Here is a 21877-nt window from a genome sequence, read left to right on the forward strand (position 1 = left end):
GGTGAAGCTGTGCTGTCTCCCTCTCTCTCTCTGCTTCTCCCTTGCTCATGCTCTCTCTGCCTCTCAAAAATAAAATAAATATTAAAAACAAACAAACAAACAAAAAAACTAGAGCTGTGAATTAGAGCTAAAGAAATGAGTAACAGCAGCAAGAAAAGAATATACAGGAAAGTAAATATTTTCTAAGGTACAGAAGTGAATAAACAACACTTAGGACAAGAAATAGAGAACTCCCTGAGTTAAAAAACAAACAACATGATGGCTATGAAGACTTTAGAAAGGTCACAGATGATAAACATCAATCCAAACATAACCTTTGATTCTAAGTTGTTTCCTATTCTGGGGCTTATATATATTTTATGGACCCCTCCTCAGATTTTTACTATGGATTTTCACTTAGCCAACTCATATACTGATTTTCTACTCTATGTGTAATTTTAAGTGCATAATTGGAAAGTGCTCCATGGAATCCATCCTCAATATGGTTATGGGTCACCTGAACTCCAGCATTCTGAAGTCAGGTGACATACATGATTCCATCATCTCTTAAGACATCATATTGACAGGTGATGACATAGGTCAAGGGTAAACTTCGCAATTTGTTGTCATCAGTCAACAAGGGGGATGCCCTCACATCGAGAAATCCTAGATATTTTTTAGCCAACTCAGACGACCATAAGTTGGACTGTTATAAAAGTGCCCTTTCTTAAACTTCTCAGGGAGCAAAGAACTCCAATTAATAAATTTGAACAGATGGCTTGATTCCACTGGTACATGTTGATTGAAGAGCATAACTTTTGCAAGTGATTTGTCCGTGGTAAAGTATTCACTCCAGAACCTGACCATCAGTGATTTGGGCAGAGGTGGAAAGTGTGAATTTTCCCAATATGATGGTAAATCCATATCAAGAGTCTGAAGAGCAGGATAAATTAAAGACTGGGTCTTGAGTTTGATCTTGACATCCGGGTCATCTATGAGCTGAAAATAATTTAAATAAGTTGCTCAGAAAATAATTTTTATTTAAAAATATTTTTATTTACAAACAGTAGGTGGATATAGGATAAATCCAGAATCTCAAAAAGATAATCAGAAACAACAAAAAATAGATCTCAAAGAACTTTCCAATTTTCAATATTATATTGAAGACTACGTGTCTTAACTTAAATAGTGTGAATATAAACAAAATGATTTGTACAACTTTCCTCATGAGTGGGGAAAGAGATCATCTAATATGTGATTAAAAAGCAAAATATCTACCCTGACAACTAAGAATGGCAATCAGAGGAAACATTTTTTAAGTAAAGCAAGTATGTACATATATTATGATATCAATAGGCCTTAACATTTAAAGGAAAGATCATCTAACTAACATTCTAATTTGGCTCTGATACAAAACACATGAATCATAGGCAAAAGTCTAATTCATTTGAATATTTATGTTTTTAAAATATTCAAATTACATTAGTGCATTAACACAAATTTATCTATAAATTAATATGCATATATTTGTGGGGGTATACTAGAGGTTTCTTTTATTAATAGGACACATGATCAAAAATATTTGGAGACCAGTAACATTGAGCACTAAAGTTTAGCAGATGTTTTTGTGTACATTTACTTGGTCCTGCAAGTTGGAATGACCCATTGTGTCTTATAGATTAGCTTCTCAAAGTGTGGTCCCTGGACCATTAGCATCTGCATCAGCTGAGGATTTATTAGAAATTCAAATCAATCCTTGGGTCCTCACCCAGACACACTGACTCAAGTAGGGAGGAACCAGCAATTTATGTTTTAACAAGTCTTTCAGGTGATTCTGATGTATACAAAACCTTGAGATCTGTTAGCATAGGTCACAAGTAGTAATTATTGAAGCCACATGTACTCTTATGCTCCTCAGAGTAAAGTATAATGTTTAAATTTAAGTTTATTTCTAAAAATTTAATATAGAGTTGAAAAAGGAAAGCATTCTGACATTTTTTCATTTGGTATAAATATAACATTTTACACACACACACAGACTTACATACTAGCAACAGCAAATGGCAGCACTGTTTATTTCATTGCATTTAAAGCAAGTTAGTAATTATAGTTTGTAAAATAAAATATTTATAAGCCATTACCATATTGTGTTATGTAAAAATAATTGTTTTATGTAAAAAAATATGTACTGAAGTTAAATAATCATTTCAGTGTTTTGTCTCAGATAAGTTTACATTCCATTTAGCTCACTATCTAGTATGAAGAACACTGTTTACATTAGCAGATGTGTGGTAATCATTAAATAGGTAGCTAAGAGGTAGCTGATTGAATTAAGAAAAGATACAAAACTATTTTATATTTGACCAATAAATTCAACTTTACAGGTAGGTAGCTAAAATCTTTGAACATGCATATTAAAAGCAAATTGCCTTTGTAGCTAAACATAATACATATAAAATCAAATATATAGCCTTGTAAGACAGAAATTTAAATGTAACTATGTTCAAGGAGTTTATCATATACCCTGAATTGACCACATACCCTCTTCCTCCCCAGAAGGACTGCACTGCCATTTCCTCCTCATCCCCCATTTTATGGTATTTAGTTCTGTGTATTTCTTTAAAATTATACCATTTGTACACATTTAATCAACGTAGTTTACCTGTTTAAGGATGTTCCATCTCCTAGTGAACCAATAATTGTTACTGTGACTTTTACTAAATGCTTTTTCTGCATCTAGTATGATTCTGCTTCCTTTATTAATGTGGTAAAATTCACTTATTTTTGTAAAATGTACTTTTCCTTGCATTATTAGCAACTTGGTCATGGTAAATCTGTATGTGGTATATGTATATTTTTCTAATACTTTATTCATGATGGTAATATCTTCATTTGCTGAATGTGATTGGCCCACTGTTCTCTTTCCTTATGTCAGATATAACATAAACAATGTGCTTCTCTGAAGATAATTAAAGAATGCACACTCTTTTCCTATTCTCTTGAATATTTTGTATTTATTTGGAGTGGTTTCTTTCTGATGTTTGTGTAAATTTCCAGTGAAGTTTCTTAGCAGTACAATTTTTTAATTATTGATTTAATTTAATGATTATAAAATATCTCAGATTGTCATTTCTTCTTCTGTTTTGAAAGTTATATTTTTCTTGGAATTTGCCTATTGTATTTAAATATTATGAAATATCATTTTTACTTTAAAGTTTTTCCAAATTTCTCTTTTAAAGATTACAATGTTCATTCTGAACTCATTGAGGGCTAGTTCTTTTTCATATTTTAGGGACTGCAGAATTGTCCCTTTTTCAATCCTGACATTATTATGCCTGACTTTGTTCTTTTTCATGTGTCTTTCCAGAGATTTAAATTTTTTATTAGTCCTTTCAAAGAATTAACTTTTTGCTTTTTGTTCACATTTACTGTAAACTTGATTTTGAATATAATTTCTGTTATCGTTATCATCTTCCTTCTATTTTTTTCTTTGATTTCTTGAGTCAAATGATTATTCTAGCCTTTCTTCTTTTCAAACATATGCTTTTAAAATACAATTCCTATAAATATTGTTCTAAATGTGGGGAAAATATATACAAGATATATATTCTATTAAGTACTGGCCCATAGGTAATTACTTGTATTTTTTAAATTTCCATAAAAAGAAGGATGTTTTCTTGTTGGTCTTTTTCTTATTGATTTCCCACATTTTTGCACTGTGGTTAAGAGTCCGAAAGGTGTGATTTAAATTCGGTGATTTTTTGAGTCTTGCTTTACGGACAAGTACTTGATCAATTTTTAAAAATGATCACATGTACTTGCTTTCTTCCCTGTTCTTTTCAGGTCCCTTGAGTTAAGTGTATTAATCATTATTCCAGTCCTCTATACACTTGTTATTTTTGACTGTTTTTCTTAATTACTGAAAGAGTTCTTTTTAAATCTCTCATTGTGGTTCCGAACATTTGTGTTTTTCACTGTAGTTCTGTTAATATTTTCTTCATATATTTAAGACCATGTTACTAAATCCATACAGATTCAGAGTTGGTATATTTTCTCGATGGTTTAACCTTTTCTGTAATGATGTGATCTTCTTAACCTGGCAGCAATGCTTTTAGATGTTATTTCCAGATATACATATTCCAACCATTTACTTTCAAATTTTCTGCTTACTTACGTTTTTAATCTGACAATATTGGTCCTACAACCAGATTATTTAGACCGCTAATATTTACTGTAATTATTAAAATAATTGATTTTAATCTACCACTTTATTTTGTGAATCCTCCTTCTTTTCTATTTTTGACTTCTTTCAGATTGGTCGACCTTTTCATTATTCTGTTTTTTTCCTGTAATAGTTTACAAGTTATACCCCATTTCTATTAATTGATTAACTGATTTTGAGACAGAGTGAACAGGGGAGAGGGGCAGATGGAGAGAGAGAACATTTTTTTTAAATTTTTTAATGTTTATTTATTTTTGAGAGAGAGAGAGACAGAGACAGACAGAGCCCGAATTGGGGAGGGGTAGAGACAGAGGGAGACAGGGAATCTGAAGCAGGCTCCAGGCTCTGAGCTATCAACACAGAGCCCAGCACGGGGCTTGAACCTGTGAACTGTGAGATCATGACCTGAGCTGAAGTCATACACTCAGCTGACTGAGCCACCCAGGCACCCCTGAGAGAGAGAGAATGTTAAGCAGACTCCATGAGCTTGATGCGGGGCTGGATCCCACAACTCTGGGATCATGATGTGAGTTGAAATTAAGAGTCAGACACTTAGCTGACTGAGCCACCCAGGTTCCTCCCTATTTGTATTCACTAAATGATTATCCTAAGAATTATAAGGTATATTCTTAACCTCTCAAAAACAAATGAAATTATGAAAGACCTATCATTTATTTCTTCTTAGACAATCAAAAGAGCTTGGAAGACTTAAAATCTATCCTCTCCTCCACTCTTGAAATTATGATTTGTTTTTCTCATATTTTAATTTTATATATCTTATTATTTTAAACTTTCCGAGTTTAAGATTTACCTACATCTTAATAAAAAAAGATTTACCTACATCTTGCCACATTATTGCTCCTTGCTTCTTCCTGTATTATAAACTTTTATCTGCATTTTCATTCTGTCTGAAACACTTATTTAAACCACCTTTTAGTGTGTTTTATTAATAACAGCTCTATTAGTTTTTGCTTATCTGAATATGCCTTTATTTCTCCTTTATTCTTAAGTAATATTTTTATGCATCAAAGAATTTGGTTAACGGTAATTTTGTGTTGCACTTTGATGATATTCCACTGACTTAGAACTTACATTCTCGCTATTGAGAAGTAAGCTGTCAGTATGATTTGTACTTCTGTGAAGATACCCTTTTTTCTCTAAGATTTTCTTTCTTTCTTTTTTTTTAGGTTAAAAAAATTTTTTTTAAGTAATTTTACACCCAACATACTCACAACCCTGAGATCAAGAGTTGCATGCTTTACCGAATGAGCCAGCCAGGAGCCCCTCTATTTCTTTCTGTTGTATCTTGGGTTATTGATTGTCAACACTTTTGCCTTGTTGTCTGTATATCTAAGTATACATTTATCTCTAGCTATTTATTTAATTTTAACCTCTTAAAAAAGTATGTTTAAGGTTCATGGAGCTTCTGTTATCGGTATCTTGACATCTTTCATCAGCTCTGCAAAATGCTCTAATATTGTTGTATTCTTAAATCTTCCTTTCTCTCCCATTCTTTCCCCTCTGTTTCTGGCATAACATTTAAAAGGCTAGTGGATTTTCAGTCTGTATCTGCTATATTTCTTATCTTCTCTACTGTATTTTCTGTCTCTCTGGGCTTCTATGCTTCATTGTGCATAGTCATCCATGAGTCATATGGCCCATCTTTTAGCTTATAAATGATATCTACAGCTTGTGTAAAACCACTTAAACAATTTATAAAATTTTAATTTTGTTGATTTTATTTTTTTAGTTTTGGACTTTTGTTTGTTTTTCAAAATTCTACTTTTAGGCCAAAATTTGCAATCATGGTTGTGAATTAATTGAAGAAACTTGGATAGTTACTTTATATGCTGTGGCTGATAACTGCAGTATCTGAATTTTGTGAAGTGTCTTTCTTTTGTCTGTTGATTCTGCTTGCTTCCCTTCATGGCTTCTTGTTTACTTTGCTTGGATATGTTTTATTCTGTGCTGGCTACTGATTTTGAAAAATTTTTGCAGGAATAATTTGAAGTCTATTACGATACTATATTTCTTCAGGGAGGATTTTTATACACTGTTAAGTATACTTGAATATCAATTGCTCATCAATTTAATTTAAGTTCAAGGACAGATTTCCCACAACCATTCAGGTGATACAAAGCAAGACTCTAAATGCACATGGTTTGTTTTGTATCATACTCCCCCTAACAATGAGACCATACCTCTTTAGAGCCTCACTTAAAATCAGAAGTACTTCATAAGTGTCCCTGTTTTTTTGGAGGGCCCTGGAATTTGACTGCAACTCTGTAGCTCATCTTGGTTGAATAGTTTTCTTTTGATTCACATACGCATTCACATACGCTCATTAGAGCAGAGAGACATTGAGTGCTAGGTTATCTTTGCATGTGTTTGTTTTTTTTTTTTCCATACCCTTTAAAAAACTTTTTGGCCTAGGGGCACCTGGGTGGCTCAGTCAGTTAAGTGCCCAACTCTTGATTTTGGATCAGGTCATGATCTCACAATTTGTGAGTTCAAGCCCCACATAGGGCTCTGTGCTGACAGTGTGGAACCTGTCTGAGATTCTCTCTCTCTCTCTTCTGTCTCTGCCCCTCCCCTGCTCACTCTATTTCTCTCTGAAAATAAATAAACTTAAAATAATTAAAAACAATTTTTTTGGCCTGGAAATCTTTCATATGTTATTAGCAGTTTAATGCTCTCCAGAATATTATATTTTAATAATTACGGGTCAGAATTGATTGGTTCACCACTGTAGAAGTCTGAACTACATAAGAGAAAGGGCTCATTATGTGACATGATAAAAAGAAATTATCTCCAAAAATCCGTGTCTTCTGATATACCCTTTGTACTGCATCAAGATGCCTCTCAGAGTGACAATGAGTAGGCAGTAGGGAAGTAAATTTCTGGGAAGTAGCAGAAAATCTGTTCTGCAGTATTTTTTATAAAAATCCCAAAATTTGTATCTTTCCTTTGTCTACAAATCATAAGAAGGTTATTCTGGAGGTATCAATAGCCAAAACTTATATACTTTAAAATGTGTATAGAAATGAATAATCAACAAAATCAAGAGCAAGTTTTGTTTGATTGCATAATAAACTTATGAGCAATATTTATAATTAGAGTTAGTTATTGAATTGCAGATATTCATTTTTAAATCTACAAGTAATTTTTTTTTTCATATAAGAACATTTCTTCCATGCCACTGGTGCCTGGTTTAATATTTAGGTCAGATAACCAGTATGAATAACAATTTTACTCATTATTAGACTAATTATGATTATGTGTCACTTCAAATTAATAGTTAATAGATGCCCAGTTTTGGGGTACCTGGGTGGCTCAGTGGATTAAGCTTCTTACTTTTGATTTTGGCTCAGGTCATGATCTCATAGTTCTTGAGTTCCAGCCCCTGTGAGTGCGGAGCCTGGTTGGGATTCTCTCTCTCCCTTTGTATCTGCCCCTCTCCCACTCACTCTCTCTGTCTCTCTCTCAAAATAAATAAATAAACTTAAAAATATTTAAAAACTAGATGTCCAGTTTGGCTAAATATCATAGAGATAGTGTAATAGTTGGCATCTGAAAATTATAATTCCTTCTGCAAGTAAGTAGTATCTATAAACCTGTTAACATTTTTTGTCTATAGGCAAGATGATTATTCTGATAACAATAGTTTTCATGTAAGTTTTAGTATATGCCATGAAGAATACTGGAATAATCTGATTTTGTAACTATAGTGACTGGTATCATTGGCTGATTGCACAAATACCAGCCCTAATATAACAAAATAGCATAGCACTTAGCCGACATATTAATGATGTTTAAACCAATGACCTGGAAAGAGTACTTTATCATTTTATTTTTTAAAAATCTGACAGAAGGTAGGAATAGAAGCACTCAGGATACAAATGTTCTCTAATGTTGATTTCTATGTATAATCTCTAATTTCTAACATATTAACATAACATAATTTGCATGGATATTTTAATGTTTGAAATAAATATTTAAGGGTAAGATATTTTTAGAAAAAAAAATCTGAGCAACATACCTGTTGAGTCACTGCTGCAGCTAAATTCCCTCCAGCACTATCTCCAGAAATTCCAATTCTTTCAGGATCCACACCATATTTATCAAGAACATCTTGGTGTAAGAACCACTTTAATGCATTATATACGTCTTCACATTGATTTGGAAAGTGATATTTAGGGGCTAGTCTGTAGCTGTGGGCAGAATAACAATGTTCGTTAAGCCAATTATTTTTCAAAAAATAAAATGTGTGTGTGGGGGGGCATTCTCTAACCCTTAAAATCATAAGTAAAAACATTTTCTTTAGCAAACCTGGTATTTGAGGTCATTATGAATCCAAAGACAAATGTCATTCTTATGATAATGCTTGCTATAAAAGCCTTTACAAATTTTTACATGTTTACATAAATAAAGGCTTGAATGCAAAACTTGGCTAAGACTTAGGGGAAAAAACTCACGTGATAATTTCCCTTAAATAAATTTTTACCAGAATGGTATTTTCTTTGTAATCATTTTACTTTATTAGTGACCAATAAATAGCAAACAAACGTTAGGAATTATTCTATTCCAACTTAATCTAATAATCAAGTTGGCAAGTAGTCACTATTATCCTTTTTTTTTTCAGTTTCTTCATTTTTCTATTTATTCCCATTTGTTTTGGTTTTTATTATTAATAATTGATGTAGAATGTTTTTTTGAGAGTAGATTGTGCCTGTATTCCAATACGTTATTTGGTTACTAATTACATTTAATGGAGGCTTGTACCATGAAATATTCTATACTAATTGTGTTAAATTTATTTGAGCACTTAATCTTTAAAACAACTCTATGATACAGAAAACATTATATGACTCTCAGTTTACATCTGAGAAAACTGAGCTAAAATGGTATTTATCTGGTACAAAGTTATTCAATTAATTCTAGAACCAGCCTTTAAACCTGATTCTCTCACCCTGAAGCCCTCATTTTACTTTGCTAATTAAGAGTAGGCTAGAAATCCAGCAGAGGTCATTTGTCTCTAAGATGCAGTAGTTTAATTTTATTGTAACAGTTTTTTGACTTCCTGTTTTTGATCCCCGCTTGACCTAACTGTACAACTCTTTTCTCTCTGACTCTTTTCTGGTCATGTGAAGTTCATGTTCTCTATTCTCACCTTCTCCATTTTATTTGAAACACTCCTAGAATAACCAAGGAATGACTAAGACAGCTTAGAGCATCCTACTCTGTATGGTATCTGGCCCAAACTCTAACAAATCAAGAGTACTCTTACTTGACTGAAATGACAACAACATCAAATCTATCCCCTGTCTGTTTTGACAGAAAGTCATAACTAAACAAAGCTGAAATAAAAGGAAATAAAATCAGAAACTAACCAGTGTATCGATGAGTGTTTCCATCAACACAGAGCTTATAACTATAATTTGTTCCTAACTGAAATGTTCTGGGAAAACTATTTCTAGGATTTCATCATAGGTATAAAACATGAATTCTTCTGCTCAGTGATCCTATGATATACGCATTGTCAACTCTCTTGTCCTTCCCCACATTTCACCCTGGATAACTTAAGCCAAATTCACCCTCTTTAAGATCAATCTCTTCCTCCTTCATTCAGCAAGTAGTAGGTGGTGAAAGAATAAACACAGACAATTAACCCTCTGGCTTTCAGCAAGTCACATTCTACCACAGACAGGGGCAAGGAGGGCCAGGCATATAAATAAAAAGCAACAATGCAAAAAATATTAGTTGTTTTAATGGAGGGGTACAGAAAGTGTCATGTGGAAATGGCATTAGACTTTATTAAAACTGCCAGAGAAAACTAAAGAAAAGAGGATGTAGGGAAAGCTAAAACCTGATTTATATATTTGTATGTTCTAGGCAGACAAAAAATGTGTTTTCTGGAGCTTTTTTGGTCTTGTGAGCGGAGTGGGGATGAATCACACATATTTGCTATTGGGATTGGGTAAGTGCTTCCTTTTGCAGATAAGAAAATTTCAAGAAGATAAAATAGAATTTGCCAGTAATGAGAGGAGGGAGAAATCACCAAATGTTACAAGGGGAAGTATCAGAATATGTAGTTGTCACAAACATTAAATCATGTGGGCCATGAAAAGAAGAGATTCCAAAGTCAGGTACTGAATATTCTTAAGATATCAAATACACACTAAGTTTTAAACTTTTACTTAACATTTATATAAAAAGGTCATTCTTGGGGCACCTGGGTGGCTCAGTTAATTAGGTGACTCTTGATTTTGGCTGAGGTCATGATCTCATAGTCGTGAAACAGAGCCCTGAATCAGGCTCTGGATCCAGACTGGGCATGGATCCTGCTTGGGATTCTCTTCCTCTCTCCCTCTCTGCCCTGCCCCAACCCTCTCCCTTCCTCTCCCCACCCCCTCTCTCATAGATAGATAGGTAGGTAGATATATAGATAGATAGATAGATAAATGGTCATTCTTATATTTTGGATTAGAACATAGATTTTTATGTCTTTTTAATATAAAAATAAAAAACATCAAAATTTTGCTTATTGCTAAGTAAGCTTATTCTTACTTAGTTCCTTTCTCTTGGTAAGCATATTCTCATTCTTCAGTAATACTGTGATGAAAAGATTTTTAAAGAAGGGCTTTGGGTAACAGGGACTCATGGAAACAAACTGAGGCATGGCATTATCAGATTTTGTCTTAGAAACCTCACTTCATTGCCAGCTAAGGCCTTTACTGCCTGTATTTGTAGAAAATCATAGAGAGGATCACATCCTTTCCTACTTTGATTTATGTTTCCCATCTACATCACTCCATCAACACCTCTTTTCTTCTTGTCGCAGAGTGTGTTTCTCTTCCTATGTGTTGCCAATCCTTCTCCTCTGTACTAAGTCCAATTTCATCTCATATCTTCTAGATCAGGCAAACCTCATTCCATCCTCCAGCCCCCTCCCCTTTTCTGCAACATATTTCTATTAACCCCCACCTTTACCTTGAGTTTACAAACATGTTCATAGATCTCCTACAGGTAGATATAAAATAAATATAAAACATGCTTTTATACATAAAATAAAATATAAAACTTTATATTATATAAAGTAACATGATATATATTACATATTTAACATTTATGTAAATATTAAAAATACATAAAATTGAAATACACATTTTTTATATAAAATAAAGATAAAATACTCATACTCAACTCTTCTTTTCCATCTAACACCTTTCTCATTTCTTTCCATATCTATGCTGATTGAAAGACTAGAGTCACATCTCCATTTCCTCATTCCTCATTCAGTATTCAATGTACTCCATTTTGGTTTCATTGCAACATCCCATCATTTCTGCCATTAACAAGTTCAATAATAAATTTCTAAGTTCATGAAACACTTTTCTTTCTTCTGAAATTTGCTACAGCCTTGGCTATTGATTATCCCTTTAAGAAAGAGATTTAACATAATTCCTTTAAACTAACAGAGCTCAAAGAAATGAATTTCAGACAACTGAAGTGTTAGCTTATCTGGGATGTTTAACAATATATCTTCTTGATATGTTGAAATCACCATCTTAATACAATGTGTGTTGTATGATAAACTACAATTTCTAACAAGGGGCACATACCAGCACTCCCCAAACACCAACCACCACCGTGAATATAAAATAAGACTCTTCTTAGTCTCTCTGGCTTTCATTTTGGTACATATATGCAGACAGGAACATTGTTGAAAGTTGTCTCCATCACAGTGACATTTTCATCAGATGTGGGTGGGACTTCTTGAAAGCTCATAAAGAACATTACAATGTTCATGGCATGGTTGATTCCCAATAGTTCAATAAACAGAACCTAAAAGGGTGGGGGGAACCACACCAGGTTACACATAGCAAATATCAATATTATTTATGCATGTAGGAGTATGCTATATGCTCCCAATGGTCCTGTGTCATACTGTCACAGGTAAATCTGAATGCCATGGTTAGAAATTTCCATGACTGGAAATTCAGACTTTTTACCATAATAGTTGCTTTAGATTTAAAAAAAGATATGTAAAGAATTATTCAGGTATTACAACTTGGTGGGTTCTAGGCTTCCTACTTTGAGCACAAAGATCAACAGGGTAAGTTCCCTACTTTAAATAAGCTCAGAGTCAAGTGGGAGAAATGGATATATATAAGCAGTTATAAAGCAACATAATTGCATAACTGCATGTCTCATAGACATGTACAATGAACTTTGGCAAGGGCCAATGGAAAGGTAAACTAGCTGCCTGGATGTGAGACCTAGGGAAGAGTTTTCAAATAGTAGGTGACCTCTGATACGGAAGAAAGTTTGGCTGAACAAAGGAGGAAGTCTCACTCTAGGGCAAAATTAAAGACACAGGTACACTCCTACTTCAATCAGAGAAATGCAGGTAGCTTAGTAAAGCTAGGAAGTCAGGTCCCTACAAGGATGCATAAAAGAAAAAGGACCTCAAAAGGTAATTGGGAGCCAAACCATGATCTATAATGTTGGAATTCCAAGAATCAAAAAAATTGTTTTCCAACCTTACGTTGGAAACATGTGGAGTATGGTCCTAAGTGATCGATTAAAGAGTTGGGTCAACCTCTGTCCCACTTAATGGAGATAAATGCAAAGGGAATAAACAAAATTATCTAATTTCAACACCAAATCATCCCCATGTTCCTGAAAGGTAGGTCAGGGAGATACATTTCCCAGAACTCCTTGCCAGGTTAAATTGTGTTACACAGAGGCACTCTTGTAAGACTGATAGGGTAGAAATAAAGAAAAAGCCATTATTTCCTCTGAGCCCCTATGGATATTTATGTGAACATTGACAATTATGTGGCTTTCCGTACCTCTGGTTGTCCTTTTGAGAATTACCAGTTCAGTGATGCAAGCAGCTTCAAGTACTGGTGGCTTCCCTTCACCCCACACTCTAAAGGTTGTATACCTCAAATTCTATATTCTCAAACTGTTCCTATTGGGAAATTTATAACAGTATCTATATTGTAAGAAAACAATGATTGATAGAGAATATAGCCCAGAAGTTCTCAAGAAAGGAGACCATTTAAGACACGTGCTGGAATTAGATAACTGACCTGGTTAGATTTACAGCTAGTAAATTGTCTCATTGCTAATGCAAAATAGAATCTGTTCACACATGAAATGTAGTAGCAAAAACGTTATTAAATTAACAACTGTAATAGTTCTTATTAAAGGATAGTTTTGAGAGATCAAGTAGCTATTGCAAAAAAATATTATGGTGAAAATAATGAGTTCAAGCACTAAGCACTAACTGAACTTGAAACATTACTGAAAGAAAAATTACATTCTCAGTTATTTAGGTTTTCAGTTCAAGTTACAGTCAGTAAAGCAGATACTCTGTAAACTTTCCCTAGAAGAAATCTCATCTTTAACAGCTCTAAAAGCAGAACCAAAGTTTGATCTTGTAAATTGTAGAATTGCCATGCAAGGTAAAGTCACCATCCACCAGACATTTTAAAAGCTTGGTCTAAGTTATTATGTGGGTGATATTCTGAGTAGATTACATACATTTATATGGGTTCCGAACATCCTCAACTCCCAAATCCTCCCAGACCTCCCCTAGTAGAAGCAACAGAAACCAGCTTCAGTAGTAGAAGTATTTAAGGAAAATGAGGCACCAAATTTCCCAGCTATTGGAGGGGAAGAAATCCAAAGGCTGAGGGAAATAGTAATATCTAATATCTAATTTGGTATTGTAAATAAATATCTAATTTATTATTGTAATCCATAACCCACTGCAACACTGTGTATTCAGCAAACTCCAGAGGATATCTATACAAAGACATTGAGAAATATATTAGTGAGTGGAACCTTAGCATCTTAGCATACCAAAAGAAATGAGAAAAGATAGTATAAAATCAACTAACAGATTGATGACAGGTTGATAAATACTAACAGCTACACACACACACACACACACACACATAAATATGCACTCACATGTATATAATGCACTATATATATATTTATATTAAGTTATAGATCTCATTAATATCTAAGTCTAGCCCATGTACAAATCTGTATTTATATGCACATCAATATCCATGTCTGTTTCTATCTCTATAAAACTTTTAGGTATTTTTCCAGAAATTTTACTTGAACATGATTTTCAATATTTATTTCATCCAGGATTGCCAAGGTTCAGCTGGGAAATTTTTTCATATGGTTTTATCTGGCTATAAAATCACAAGCATACAGTGATAACACAGGCAGTTGTATGGAGATGGATATAAATAACAATAATATTTACTGTGTTTAGTTTTTGCCAGGTACTGTGCTTGTTCCCATTCAATTCTTACTAAGACCTGGTAAGTACTAATATATTCCAGATTTTCAGTTGAGTACACTGAGATGGGAGAGTTTAAAATTTCTGTTCATGTCCACCTAGGCAGTAGATGCTGGATGTGGAATTAAGTCCAGGTCTGACTCTGGAGCAGATGTCACTCTTGACTGGCCAGTATGCCATCTCTTAGTGACCATCACTGCAAAAGGCCCATTGAAGAAGACAGAGCATGACAGTGGATGCAGTAGTCAAGGATCCCTCAGTATCCATAGAACTTTGACGGGTATGAGAGAAAACACAGAAACCTAACTCTTTGGCCACCTTGCGGCTGGCCCAGGGTCCAGCAGAATGGTGTTATGTTTTATGACCAGCTGCATTTTCCAATCTACGAATGCTACATCTGGGTGTGTGTTTAAGCATCAAACAAACACCCCCTCCTTACTGATGCCCAGCACCTATTCCAAAGGGACTTCAGTTGTTAGACTCACAAAAAGTATACACTTACAAGAAATGACTGCCCTCATGTTACAATTGCAGCCAGAAGTGTAGAACTTCATGCAGAGTGAACTGCAAATGCCTGACAGGCTTTGGGAGGCCAATTATTCTAGCTATGAGTGTGCTTTAGGTCTTCTTCATATTTTGGATATACTCCGCATACAGATATCACCACACATGCTGACCATGCCCCCAAAACTTGGGCGTCTCCTACAATTGCTCCTGTCTACAATTACACAAGGGGTGGAGACTTGTACCTCCAGTAGACCATTTTCTGTCATTTATTTCTATGTTATTTCTACAGTGTTAAATAATGTTCTCCATTTTTCAGCTGGGTGTGACTTTTGCACAAACACTCCAACCAATTAACAAAAAATGTCTGAAGAAATCACATAAATATCAGGCCTGCTGATTTTAAATGTTAACACAGAAAAGCGATAGATTGTTTAAGCATTAATTTATTTAGTTTTAACAAATTTAAAATTTCTACAACCTATGACATAAAGTAGGTATCAACACAACATTTTCCGCATGGAGGGAATATAGTTGGCCCTCTGGCTTTAAATAAAAGCTAAGTACAGAAAATATAAGGCCCTCTTTCAAAACATAAGTCACTGGACTCAAGTATTTTATCTGCAAAATATGAGACTGTTTAGTTCAAATAAATATCTTTTTAAATGATAGAAAATGGTCTATGTTATGCAAGTTAAAGAAAAGGACTTAGTTATAGAAACAGTAATTGTCACATGTTGTATAAGACAGTACTAGGTATAAAATTTTGTAAGATGACTTTATAATCTCACAAACTTTTGGATCCTACTAGAGTGTAATAAATGTATAACAAAAGACTAGGAAGCCATCAGTATGTTAAAAATAGTGTCTGTTGTCCCTGGAGTCTGAACTGAATAAGAAGGGCTTTACAGTTTCTTTAATTGTCTTCCCTTTCATGAAGTCTGATGAGTTAGAGCATTAAGTTAATGGATATATCTTCTCAAATCATTTACTGTTTTTACACTAACTCTAAACCCTAAAAGGATTTTTAATGTAAATTTGAGATATCAAATTATAAACAAAAAAAACATTCCGACCAACTCTGGAATTTATACCCTTCAGTTTATGGACAAAATGATTTCTTGCATCTTTATCATCCAAAGATCTATCATCTAAAGGAAAAATAGTAAAACTGAATTTCTGATGATCCAAATTTAAGAAACAGTGCTATGACTTTGGCTGCACCCAAGTTACAGATCTGCATATCAATTGTAGGTATTCAGCAATTTGAAAACTAAAAAGATAATTGGGCCTCAAAGTGTTCATCCTTTATAGGCCAAAGAGTAGCAAAACGAAATAAGCAGGGCTAGAAGAATCAATGCCAAATGTAGGAAAAGAACAGAGATGATAAAACCAGTATTTTTAAAAATGGTCTCAAACCTAGGGAACTTCAAATTGTCCCAATACAATTAAGGAAAACCTTGTAATCTGGTATAATGATGGAAAACACTTTCACAAATGCTTATAACCTCAACCCCGAGATAGAGCTGACAGTGTTATGTTATTTGATTATAATGTTACTTCTTACCAAGACGAGATGCAACCTCCAAGTCCTTTCAAGGTGATGCTGAGCCATCTATCAAAGTTGGCATTTTGGTTAATTATATTTGATATTTCTATTCCAGGAGACAATGCTACATCACAGACAAGTTGACAGGTGATTATATTCAGTGACTTCCATTTTTCTTCATCATTGAATTATTAAAAGTTTGAATTACTATTCAAACAGCTTCCAACTCATGAAGAAAACAAATTAGAAAAAAAAAATTGCTACAAAGTGGATGATATACTACACAGTATTGCAGAATGGATTTTAAGAAGAATGGTATGAAGAAATATCACAAAGGAGAAATATACATATTCATAGAAGACATGGACATATTTGGTGGTGATCACTAGTCAAAACAAGGAGGTGACTAAAAACTGGTACTGGTAGAACTTAGAAGAGGAATATATAATGAAAGATAAAATAATTTCAGAAATAAACACTAAGTTGAAAGTAACACAAGGTATTATATACGATAGAAATGAGAAAATCAAAAGGAAGAAAAAATGTAGGAAAAGATTAAAAAGTACTAGGAGGGAAAATGACACCATTTTTGAAGACATACAGAGAGGATCGTGTATGTATTTACATGTGTATATATGTATATATACACACAAAATTAATCTAAATAATAAAAGAAAACAAAACTATAGACCAAAATAAATATTTTAAATAAAATTCAAGAATAACTTATAAAAGATAAAGAGTTGAAGCTATACTCCAGTGAAACTGACCCAAATCCAACAACATACTTGCTAACAAAATTACTACAAATGATCAAATCACTAATAAAATGAAAATAAGACAAGTCTTGCACTTATTCAGAGCTACATTAATGCCAGAAGAGATATTTAAGAACACCTTTAAAAATTCAAGGAAAGAGATAATGAGCCAAGTGTTTAATACACAGGTTAACTGTTCTCAAATTATTATTATTCTAATTTTTTTTTGTTTTTTGCTCCAGAAGGCAGTTTGCTACAAGATGTTTAAAGGAGATGAAAAAAAAAAAGCTTCAATTTCACATAATGAGCCTTACTAGAAAAGAACCACAAGTCTTTGAGGAGCAACTGGAGACACTGGATAGGGCAGCCAGCTGCCCTGTCACCTTAGCAGGTCATGCTTTACAACTGGAAATCATGTACATCCAGTTTCCTTTGGCTTTTTACCAGCTGACTTGTTTACGAATATTTCAGTATGAATGCATTTGCATGCTTAAATACAAGGTTATTGCACAGAATTCTGTAACTAATCACAGCGCTAGTCAATCTTACTGTTTCTGAAGTTCACACTTCAAAGTGCTTCATTTGGGCAGGATTCATGCCATGAAACTCACGATACGACTTTTTGTCGGTCTTCCTGTCTTTTAATATTTAAAAGATCACATTTGTCTTTTAATATTTAAAGCTAAAGCTACTTGACTACTTCCTTCATATTTATTCTATTAGGGGTCTGCATTAAGGAATAGTTAAAATAAAAAAAAAGTTTTTAAAATCAGCAAGCCAGTTTTACGAACAAAATTTCCAAGACAGAAATTTTTTTTAAATAACAATAATACAAATACTTTCTCCTGATTAAACTGTTAAATAGTCAGTCAATAAAGCTCTATAATTACCAAATCTGTTGAAGTTTTCATATATGTGTTAACCAACATTAGTTTCCATGGCTCCTCAATGTTATCTGGGACAGGTGTATAAACATAATATGCCCCAAGAACCCCCATAATCAGAAGTAAAATGGTCTTTCTTCCCATGATGGTTCTCATCTGCTCTTTTGACTTGGTGACACGGCAAATACACTTGAAATATTCAGTGGCTGAAAATTACACCCACGTTTTGGCACCCTCATAAAGTGTCATCTAACTTCCAGAACACAAATTCCACTGCTTAGTCTGTCATTTCATTGGCTGTCCTGTTACTAAGTTTACTCATTAAACTTAGTAACAAGTACAAAGAACTCTTCTGTTGCAAATTTTATCATATCCAACAGCCTTTATTATGTTGCTAGTCAAGTCAGTAAACAAACATGTATTGCACAGTTACTAGGTGTAGTAACTACTAAAGAATAGGCCATGATCAAATATAAGAAACTCAGTATATGCTTCAAATAACAAATCTCAGAGTTGGGGAGAACCAACAAATATTTTAAAAGTATTGAGAGCTTTTACAAAGTACTATAGATATGGTCATATGTATTTTGTATTACTTTTATTGTCTTGCTACAATTAAAATTACCAGTGAATAATAATCATGTTAAAATTATATAATAATCATGGAGAGAGCTAACAGTTTTTGACTACTTACTCTGATCCAAGAAAGTGTACTAAAACAATTAAAACTTATTTAAAGTTCAAAAGTATTGTCACATGAGAGAGAGAGAGAGAAACTGAGACAAAGTTCAGAAACTTGTGCAAGCTCATTCAACAGTATGGAGTGAAATCAGTACAGTCCTCTAAGAGTGCACATTAAAACCTCACTTGTCCCAGTCTTCAATTAGTCTCAGATTACAGATAAATACCTGAAATTAAGAAGATTAAGTAACTTGTCAAGGTCATACAAAATCAAGTAGCAGTGTTAGAGACACTTATTGTTCACTAAATACCCCTGTAATATTTAGATCCCTTCTCTTGAGGTGAAGTGAGGTTATGGGGCTAGTGCTGGTAAAAAGGACCTGATAGAAAGTCATTTGTCATTTCCAGACAGAAGTAGTTAAGTAAGATCCAAAGACCTGGAAACCATCTGTTTTTGTTTTGCTTCCAAGATTTTATTAAAACTCAAATTAGTTAACATACAGTGTAGTACTGGTTTCAGGAGTAGAATTCAGTGATTCATCACTTACATATGACACCCAGTGCTCATCACAAGTGCCCTCCTTAATGCCCACCTCCCTCTAGCAACCCTCAGTTTGTTCTCCAGAGTTAAGATTCTCTTATAGTTTGACTCCCTCTCTCAAACCATCTTTTAAAATGGTAGGATCACAAAATGTAAGTAGTTTGGATTGCTAAGGGACCCAAGAGTTTAAGTGCTCAAACTCCAGAAGCATTTTCTTGTGGAGCAAGTAAATTTCATGCCAACTTTAAAATATGCGACATAATCCCCATATCACTTTAAATATATTATATTACTTAGCTCTCATATCAACAGTGGAATGTAAGAACTAAGACTATGAAAAGTTTCTTTCCCAAGATCACTTCATTACATATTTCCAAAGCTTTCATTTTAGCCTAGATCCTCAGGCTCTGAGGTCTTTATTCTTAACTCTGCAAATTAACGAGAAGGGGAAATCCATAGGAGTTGGTCATGTCCATGTAGTGTCACTGTTAATTTTATTCAAAAAAATTCTTGAACTTCCAGGACTTAGATCCTTTTTTACCTACTTGTATCTGTCTTATCTAACCACACCCAGGGAAGGCACTGATATCAGCTTCTCTTTCCATACTTAGTTCATCTGGGACACAGATTTATTTTGGACATAATAAATCCTTCAAGAAAGTTGAGAGGATTTTGATATACAGGACATGTGGACTAAAGTATAATCAATACTTCAATTACTTGATAACACTTCAAGTCTGTTTACTGTCCATCTTGACAGAAAATCGTATCTATAGAGTTTAAGTAAAACAAGACAAAATCAAAATATTAATGAGAATTAATAAATCATGTGATTTGATTTTTTCTTCATAGAAAGCCTCCCATGATAATTTCGTATTTCTACAATTTATATTGAAATCCTAGGAAGAAAATCTAACAGTGATCCCAAACATCAACTAATACTGCTCAGGGATTCTTTGACTTGCTCATGATTAGCTTTCTAAGCCCCATTCTGTCCAGTCCCATTCAAATCCTATACCAGCATCCAGCATCAATGTAGCTGTCTTCATTCAATGTGACTGACATGGTGTTAGTTGCTGGGAAGGCCAAAATGAAATACGTTTTCTGATTTCAAAGAGCTCATATTGTGGGGGCACATACGTACACATGAACAACCCCTGCCTTGAAAAGAGGAAGGTGCTAAAGGAATTCTATCAATTTTGAAATCTTTTATGAAACAAGATAAATACAAGAGCTACAAATATGCAAATTATAAAGGTTTATGGCTAAGGTTACACTGAGCCACGTGTTTGGGTAAGGGTAATGGGTTGGTAAGTTAGAGAAAGTAATACTTTCCAGCTAAAATTCTTTTCAAATAAAGAGTCCTTTATTTAGTAAAGGAGTAAAGTAATCCTTTATTTAGGATTCTTTTCAAATAAAGAGTCCTTTATTTAGTAAAGTAATGAAGGAGATTTAGTAAATACAATTTTTAAGAGAAATTTCTCAATTTAACATATAACTATTCTTTTATACAAGTTTTATCTTAATTAATATGCAATTATGGCTGACTGCATTTTGTTCAATTTGTTGTTGATTAACTGAACTGATCCATAGCAGCTAGACTTTGGGTGTATGTGTTTGTTTACCATCTAGAAGTTGGATGAGCCCCTCCTTCTGCATTACCAATGGGATTCCCACATAGAAAGAGGGGGTATAAATGAAAACTTTGGATTTGTAGCATTACTCACTAAATACTGCATTTTACATCAACTGCTCTTGCATTAGTGCTCTGAAAGAACCATGATCTTAATAAACTTGCTAAGTCAGATGAATGTAAGTAGAGATTTTTTCCAGGCCAAAGAATAATGAGACTTGGTTAACCAATAGTGTACAGACCTATGGATTCATTTCCCCTAGACTTTGAGCTCATTTTCAATCTTCAATCATTAGTTACCATTACCTCCATCAGCCATTCTTTCTTCTTTTCCTTTCTAGCACTTAAAACTTTGACTTTTTCCCCTCAGAAAACTACACAGTGCAATTTCTTTCTGTCATGTGTAGTGTTGTCTGGCAATAAAGTTATCTTCTGAAAAATGTTCTATTTATGTGCATTCACTTGGGAAGAGTAGGAGACAGAATTAAATGACTATTTGAGACCCAGCAAAAGGAAGTAATATTTGAAGAGTGCCTATCAATGTGCCAGGTTCTGTGGCATGAGTTTTAAAAAATTTCTTCATTCAATTTTTACAAATATTTTATGAGTTGTGTATTATTTTACCAATTTTTACTAATGAGAAAGTTGAGGATCAGGGAGGAATAAGGACTTTGCCCGTGGTCACAGAGTAAAGGGTTTGTTAAACAAACACAGTGATTCCTAGTTCTTGACTCTCCTACCAAGAACCAGGATCTAAAACTAGATATGTCTGACAACAAAACTTCTGCTCTTTCTT

At 33.7% G+C, this 21877-nt stretch overlaps 1 protein-coding gene across 1 annotated transcript; it reads right to left on the reverse strand.

Moving 5' to 3' along the window:
• Window positions 1–382: 382 nt before the first annotated feature.
• Window positions 383–18370, reverse strand: AADAC (arylacetamide deacetylase). Its single transcript, XM_042954374.1, is given in 6 exon segments — window positions 383–672; window positions 675–978; window positions 8241–8412; window positions 9489–9558; window positions 11824–12046; window positions 18233–18370. Coding segments are annotated over 6 exon segments (1197 nt in total).
• Window positions 18371–21877: the final 3507 nt, after the last annotated feature.

Source organism: Panthera leo, chromosome C2 (assembly GCF_018350215.1).
Source record: "Panthera leo isolate Ple1 chromosome C2, P.leo_Ple1_pat1.1, whole genome shotgun sequence".
NCBI lineage: Eukaryota > Metazoa > Chordata > Mammalia > Carnivora > Felidae > Panthera > Panthera leo.